At 36.8% G+C, this 8,631-nt stretch overlaps 1 protein-coding gene across 1 annotated transcript in view; it reads left to right on the top strand.

The window, feature by feature from the left end:
* Positions 1 to 1,869: 1,869 nt before the first annotated feature.
* STT3B (staurosporin and temperature sensitive 3-like b) overlaps positions 1,870 to 8,631 on the top strand; it is a 51,812-nt gene continuing 45,050 nt past the window's right edge. The window contains exons 1-2 of the mRNA XM_089379484.1: positions 1,870 to 3,083; positions 4,983 to 5,519. Coding sequence (XP_089235610.1) covers positions 2,181 to 3,083; positions 4,983 to 5,519 — 1,440 coding nt within the window. The 5' untranslated portion in view covers positions 1,870 to 2,180. The remainder of the gene's footprint in view (positions 3,084 to 4,982; positions 5,520 to 8,631) is intronic.

The following is an 8,631-nucleotide window of genomic DNA, read 5'->3' as shown; positions in this document are numbered from 1 at the left end:
TCAAGTTGCAGTAGATTTAGAAGGAAAAGATCTCTGCAATGGGCTATTTCTAGGAACATCCTTGGACTTCCATTTTCCTCTGTGAGGAACACTTAGACTTAGGAGTCTATCCAAAATCCATTTTGGATCAAGCAAGCTCAAGGGCAAAGCTTAACCTCTTCACAAGCTCTCCAAGTCTCTATTCCAATGCATCCTTGATCAAAGAATTTGAATAAATACAATATGCTCTGCTCAACCTTGAGCTTAATCTGCACAAGTATTTCCTATCCTCCGCCTGATGACTTCCTTTGGCCAATACTTAGCCAAATTTCTAAGCCTCCAAGCTTCTAATTCTTTGCACTTTGGTCAAAGAATTTGGATGAATACAATATGCTCTACTCAACCTTTAGCTTAACTTGCACAAGTATTTCCTATCCTCTGCTTGATGACTTCCTTTGGCTAATACTTAGCCAAATTTCCAAGCCTCTGAGCCTCCAAGCTTCTAATTCTTTACATAATTCCTGAGAGAATTAGCTGAGAACAACATACTAACCTCCAAAGAATCACATCACGTCGACTTATTGACAAAGCCTAACCTCAAGGGCATCAATGAGAATTTACCCCATGACCTCCCATTAGCGAGGTGCTTTACTAGTAGAAGCTCAACCAATTGAGCTAACCCTCATGGCTTACTATTAACATGTTATTGTTTTGAATATCAAAATATTATTCTAAAGATTTAGATAATAAACGTCACACAATCCAACTAATTTATTTCTCATTACATTTTATTTGTTTTCAAGGAAAAAAATCGTAATTTTATTCAAAGACAAAATTACATTTTGTAGATACTCGAGGGCATTACATACATATACTGACCAGAAAAACGCTTTAGGGCGAAACAAAAAAACTAGGAAGCCAACAAAAAAGCTAGCTGAAGCTTTAAACAAAACTTAGGCACAAGCCGCCCAGATAGCTCAGATAACCCCAAAAAAGCTGTGACAAAAACACAACAACAATGGGGTCAACAACAAAAGAAGAGAAAAGAGGCATGAAGCAAAGGCCAAAGCAGCAGAGAAGCCACTTTAACCCTACCCCTTCAACTCTAATCTCCACGACAAAGGTGACAAGGGAGCCACGCCAAAAATGACCCCATCGCACCCAACATTAGCCAATGACAGAGACCCTTAACGAAGTTAATGCGAGGAGAAGTCGCCAAAACACTGGGCTGCAAGGTGTAGAACACCCACGGAGATCAACGTGGCAAACCATAACGACAGAGCATGGCCACGAGCCCAAACAAGAGCTGACGAAAACTTCAAGAGAAACTCAGAAGCCCCAAGAAGAGCATGGCATAGGGCACCTGCAGAGCCAGGAGAAATTGACAGCAGGAACCTAAAGAAGAAAAAACAACACCCAAAACTCTATGAGTGCCGAGGCAACAACAAGGCAACAAATCACTAACCAAAGCGACAAAGAAAATAGTCGTGAGAACCTCAACCACTATAAACGAAGAAAAACCATCAAAAATATAAACCACAAAAGCGACAACTAAAACCCTAACCGCCCCCTTTGCACCCTCGACTCATTGCATTAGAAAACCTTTACATTCCATTATATATAATAAACATTTGATTTATTTACACACAATTTGATAATGATTAATTATAAGATATATCAACAGAATAATAATGCAAATTCAAATGATTGATCATGATGATAAGATACCACATGAATGCTCCCCCTTTTAGATGTAAGATACCATATGAATGCTCCCCCTTTTCAATGTAGAAAAAAACATTAGAAGATTTGGATAAACATGACCTTTTTAACAGGTTAAAATTAAAAGAAAAATCATAGTTTTGAATGTATAAATAGAACCCTGAAGTCTGCTATTACTAAGTCTTAGTCAATAAAAGACTTGTGCGGATGTTGCACTGGTAGGTTGATCCTCATGTTTTCGAAAGTAATTTCGGGGTTTTATAAGGGTTTCCACGGGTAGATCCGTTCACATCTTGCCAGAAATTGTGCCGATCTGCGGCATTTTGGATACTCTTTGCCAAGAATACTCTCAGTTGATGCTTGGAGCCATCTTACCGTGCTTCACAATTGCAGAACCGGAGTTTCAACATAAAACAACTATGTACTGGAGATGCGTTGAGTAGAAACCCTAGCGAATTCAGGACTAATTTAGTAATGCAATGACTGGGAAATCGAAAATAGAATTGAACTCAGTAATGGCACCTCTAAGCCTAAAGCTTGAAACCCTGCAGCTCTCCATGAGGAATTTGAGGCTCAAAACCAAACAACAGGAGCTACTACTGCGCGTGGGGATTCTCTGTCTGATCTATGTCCTCGCATTTATAACGAGATTGTTTAGTGTGCTTCGCTATGAAAGCATGATCCACGAATTCGATCCGTATTTCAACTACAGAACCACTCTGTACTTGACGGAAAAAGGTTTCTACGAGTTCTGGAATTGGTTCGATTACGAGAGCTGGTATCCCCTTGGTAGAATCATCGGAGGAACCCTTTATCCTGGTCTTATGGTCACGGCTGCTCTTCTTTACTGGACTCTCAGATTGCTCAGCTTTGCAGTGCACATAAGAGAAGTCTGTGTGTTGACGGCACCGTTTTTTGCATCAAATACCACTCTGGTTGCTTATTTTTTCGGTAAGGAGATTTGGGATTCCGGTGCCGGCCTTGCAGCAGCGGCTTTGATTGCCATTTGTCCCGGTTATATTTCTCGGTCTGTTGCCGGGTCGTACGATAATGAAGGGGTGGCGATCTTTGCCCTGCTTTTAACTTTCTACCTGTTTGTGAAAGCTGTTAACACTGGATCCTTGGCCTGGTCAGTCGCCTCAGCTTTCGCTTACTTTTATATGGTGTCTGCGTGGGGAGGTTATATTTTCATCATCAATTTAATTCCTATTTATGTCGTGGTGCTTCTGGTGACTGGGAGATATTCATTGCGATTGTACATTGCATACAATTGCATGTACATCCTGGGAATGCTTCTCGCGATGCAGATCCGATTTGTAGGCTTTCAGCATGTGCAGTCTGGCGAGCACATGGCTGCCATGGGGGTCTTTTTCTTGTTACAGGTGAGTCCAATCCATGAAAACATTTAAGGAACCATATTCGGCAAATTTGGCAAATTTTTACAATACTAAAAAATGTCAACTGCAAAGATTTTTAGGTATTTTATGCAAATATTTAACGATCTTTTGTAGGAAAATAATTTTATCTCGTAGAGATTTGAGCAACTTTTCACTTCGAATCGTCTAATTGAAAGAAAAAAAAAAACAATTCGCTTTTGTAACCCCTAAAAATTCTTCCGGTCTAATTGTTTTTTGTTTCTGATGCCTTCTAGTAAATTTTCCAGCTTCCGGAACATATTGTCGTGGCCTTAAAGGATGTATATCTCTTTATTTGCAACTTCTAAGTTCTAGTTTTATTTAAGATGGAAATTAGGCTGCTAGTAGCTGTTGCAGAAGGAACAAGGTTCTATAGAGCCTTTAATGTGATGAGTTCTAATGCAATGTAAAATACACTTTCAATCCCAGCAAAGTTACCGGGTTTAGTCAGAGACGAAATCAACTCAACGTTTGAGTGTTTTTTAGTAGTATAAGTATTTCTTTTAAGTTCTCTGAATTACTATTTGTAATGTAAATTTATGTATTTTTCTGTGGTTAATTGAATTTTGGAGTAATATTTATGATCTTAAGTATACATTTATATGTTATATTAATACATCTCTGAACCCTTTTTTCAGAACTTTTTAATTGTTTTCAAGCTCTCTAACTTTTTTTGAACTGTTCTAAACAGCATGAATTTTGTGAACATAGTTGCACTGAAAGTAGTAAGGTACTTCTAGATCCTAGTATAAGAAAGATGTTATTGTGTGGATAAGGTCTATGTCACCATATGTGGGGCTTGAAAGTAAAATTATATTATTTAAAAAAATAAAGAAATATATTGATTGTATATAGATACAAATAGAATTAAATTATCTCTATCTGTATACAAGAGAGATGAGATTTACATATCAAAATCCCTATACAGAGATAAAAAGTGAGATACATATTTACACATAAATAAAATTTATTATATTAAAAAAATATATATTTCTACCATAACCAATTTTTATTTTTATTTTATATATTTATATATTCATAAGTTTTGGGTTCTCAGTTCTATGTACTGTAACCATTTGAAATTTGTTCTATATGATCAAAATTTTTTCCTCCCAAAGGATTTGATCTTTCTTAGAGCCTGATACATTTAGGGTGAAGGTGAATCATAACAATATCATAATTATTATTTTAAAAAGGAACCATGAGATGTATCGAAATTTATAATAAAACAAATTAGCATAGATCCATCATAATCCCATAATTATGTCTCTATTTTTGCTGATCACTCTCGTTGCTTATTAAATCCAAGATTAAGATGGATCAATGCAAGTAACTATCAATCTGAACATGTTCGGGAAGTTGCATATATATTAGGTAGGTACAAACAACTTGTGGCATATAATAATGTTTTTGAGTGGAATGTTAGTCTTTATGTAGTCCTTATCTGATAAGAGTGTGTGCTACATAGCTATGATTTTGAGTGGAATGATTGTCTTCAGTCAGTCCTTTTCTGATCAGAAAAGTGTGATAAAGGGAATTTGATTCTTTAGATTTAAACCCCGCTTCCATTTGTGCTCTTGTGAGAGGATTTTCTAGAATTTGCATTCTAGTTGTTAAAATTTCTAGATAATTTCTGCAGTAATGCCTTTTTCGGTTTGCATTTTTGTTATCCTATGTTTTAGAGTACACTCCAGGAAACCCTCTTTTTATGAGGCCCTGTTCTTATATAGACTCTGCAATGAGTGGCAAAGGTCATGAGTTCTTTCCTTTCTTGAAGTATTTAATGATGGATAATATTTTCTGACTTAATTTGGATAGATATAGATATTGGAGAAAAATTGCCTAATTCCTTTTCTTTGATTTCAGGTATTTTATTTTGTAGATTGGGTTAAACATCAGCTAGATGATCCAAAACTCTTTCAAGCTTTTTTGAAGATAACTGTGACTAGTGCAGTAGGAGTAGGGGCACTAACACTTGGACTTGGCATGGCTTCCGGTTATATCTCTCCCTGGACTGGACGTTTCTACTCGCTTCTTGATCCAACATATGCAAAAGATCATATACCAATCATTGCCTCTGTCTCAGAGCATCAACCAACAGCTTGGTCATCATTTATGTTTGACTTTCACATCTTGCTTTTCTTCTTTCCAGCAGGGCTCTACTTTTGTTTCAAAAGATTGACAGATGCCACTATTTTTGTTGTGCTATATGGCCTCACTAGCTTATATTTTGCTGGAGTGATGGTACGTCTGATCCTTGTCGCAGCTCCAGCTATGTGCCTTATTAGTGCTATAGCAATATCTTCAACTATGAAAAACTTGGCCACTCTGGTTCGCAGTAAGCCTAAATCTGCATCTACGGCTGCCAGCAAAGGCTCAAGTAATGTCAAGGCATCTGCCAAGGTAAGAGAAAAAATCTTTGGTGTTTTTAAGTGCCAATCATTGGATAGCTGTAGAATTTAAATGCTAACAAACATTTTTGGATAATGCTAGCTAAGTACATAATTGTTTTTAAGTTTCACTTTGAGAATCGAACTTATCTTTGCTTCTCCATTAAAATAAGCGACTTTCAAATTTATGTTTTTTATGCATTTTATGTCCATCAATTTTCTGTCAAGGATGTTCTCTTCGAAGTTCCTAGTACCTACTGTTAAATTTCTGCTGAGTTAAAATTATGTTACTTTCTAAAAAGGGACAGTTCTAGTAATTTGCATACGGAGTTTCTGCAGGACACAGTACAATTGAAGAGAATGCTCGATAGTAGATATGTATTAAAATTGCCTGAAAATTATGGGCATTATAAAATTGCCCAAGGTTAGACCCATTCAAAGTAATTGGTTTTCGTTCAATGTTGTGTGCTATAGACTTAATTTTCATGGTTTATGTCTGTTTTTCATTTATCAAAATGCTTGCTTATTTGCCACCAATATAATTAAAGGCAACATATAAATATACAAATGGTTTATTTATTCCAAAGTTGGGAGTATTTTAGGTGAAACCAGTAGTACTAGAATCCCTGATTGATTGGCAAGTTAAAAAAAAGTTAGTTTTCACCAGTTTTAATTTAAAAAACTTGTTTGGTCAATTTTTTGGTATTTCCCAATGTTTAACTGATTTTTATACTTTGGACCGTTGCCTAATTATTGCTGTAGTGGGAAGTGAGTGTCACACCACTGCCCGGTTTTTGGAGGAAAACTGTGAAAAAGAGAGTAAGGAAGAGATGGTAGGCCACTGAATTAATTAAATAATTAATTATTTATTAATGACCTACAGCGGGTTATGGACTGATATTTGAGTGATTTGGGTTGACTGGAACAGCATATAAACTAACAAGAGAGTAATCAAAGCAAAGAAAACAAAGCTGGTTTATTGCCCTCTTTATATTTGGTGATCTACTAATTAGTCTACATGCTAGAAAAGAAAGTAGAGAACATAAGTATTTAGCCTAACCAACCCTTGTTTGAACCCAATGCAAACATCAATCAACAAGCATTAGATTCATTATCCAATTCAGTTGATATAGAAGCAAATGGGAAGGGGTCCCGGGGTTTATTTCCTACATAGCAGGGTGAGAACCCTATATTAAACTAGTTTGACCCAACATAAATTAATCTAACCTGACCCAACATAAACAAATCTATGTCAACTAGTTGGGCTTCGAGAAGAGAGCAAACAGTGGGCAATAAAGAAGGGATAAAGCCTAATCTATGTACTTGAAGTGCAAACCTATCCTGCACTGGGACTAAGTAGTATAATCTATCTCCAAAAATCAAAGAAAGAGATCAGGCAGACCACACAAAAATATATAACCATATGTACAAGATATGGGCGACCTATAAGTGGCTTCAGTGAGAAGGTAACCTCCTCACTCACATGCCTGTGTTGAAGCTTCCTTTGAAGTGGGGATGAAGGTTGATTGAAGTGCAAATAGGGACAGTGCCAAACACCATAAGATGCAACTGACTGATTCATCATTTGACAAAGGGAGATACATCTTACAAGCCAAAACAAGGTGGAGACACCAATTATAGCGACCTCCATTAGGTGGGGTTGATGGAGACAAATGGTCAAAGCAAGCCCAAGATTGTGGAAGGTGGAAGGAAATCACAAGTTCACTGGATATGACATGATAAGATAATATTATTAATGTCCACAGGTGACCAAAAGTAGGTCAATGGGACTCAAGTTCATTAGTAGTGATGAGTGACGAGAATGCAAAAACAACACTTATAGCTAGAAGCTAAAATTAGAAGAGAGGAAAAAAGTACTCACAATAGCATCAATGAAATAAACAATAAGTGACTATATCCATTGATATAAAAGTGAGTGGTTTACACCACAATCTTTGTAGAGTAAAACTAGAGGAAAAAGAGGAAGAAGAAGTTGCTTTGAGGTTCTTAAAGGGGGATGATTCTATCATAACAGAGAAAGAAATGCATACATCATAAGGATGGTACCTATGAATTGTCAGAGGATGTCATCAAAAGTATATTTCAGATTGAGAGGCATGGTTGCACAATCTGGGAAGGATGTTTGGAATAGTTTGATGACACTTTCATAGTATTAAGGACATTCGTCAAATTTTGGTGATAGAGGACTACATCTAGTGACTTGTAGATTGAGCTTGAGCATGATAAAAGTGTGTACTCTACATAAAAAATGTCATGTTGCCAAGCGGTTGTGAGGACATGTGCAATTGCATTGATATGTTGTGAAGTGTGTATGGGGTCTTATTGTGCCTCTTATTGTGAACGGTCATTGTGACAACATGAAAGAATGGTGTAATCCTCTCGATAGAATCAAGTTTTGAGAGGGTTGTGCAAGAACTATCCCTTGTATAAAGAGAGCCAAGCATCTTTGATTTGGATGTTGGAAGAAATAAGTGAGGGACCCCAAAGACTCTCGATACAAGCAATCAAAACACCCTTGGTTCTTGTAATAGATCAAGCATTTAGCCTCCTGCAAATGGCATAATTGACAATTCCTCTCAGGGTATAAGATGTGATGGTTAGACAATACTTGAAGTTGGTGAAAAACATACTTGGAATTGGCCAAGAGGTATTTGAATTTCAAAGGCATATGACTTGTGTGGTTGGGTCTATTTAGGTTGGACAATAAGATCATCCCTTAACTACATGAAATGCTTAAGGTAGAAGGACATCTTAGGTTCGAGATCTTGGGGTGGTTCTTAGGGTAGTGCAAGTAACTTAAGTGGTACTGCCTATAAATGTCTTCTTCGACCACTTGGTCACTTGTACAATGTCTTAAATATGTGAACCAAAAAGCCCTTAGCATTGTAGAGGTGAGTGATGTAAAATCAAATGTGGAACTCTTGGATGGCTTTGCTAGTTAGTGGACATGATGTGAAAGAGGTGTTCTCTCCTTAACAATCAAACCACTAGAGTTGATGAATGGATAGCTGGTAGGAAAAAACAACTTCATGTTTGATAGGAAAAAACAATCTTTTGTTCCAAAAGAATGTTCAAAAGACCACGAGTCACAGTGTTATTAAGAC

This window comes from Pinus tabuliformis, chromosome J, assembly GCF_031772625.1.
Source record: "Pinus tabuliformis cultivar Carrire ecotype Pingquan chromosome J, CPIR1, whole genome shotgun sequence".
Taxonomy (NCBI): Eukaryota; Viridiplantae; Streptophyta; class Pinopsida; order Pinales; family Pinaceae; genus Pinus; species Pinus tabuliformis.
Note: the sequence above shows the minus strand (reverse complement) of the source record. Positions and strands in the feature narration are given on the sequence as shown.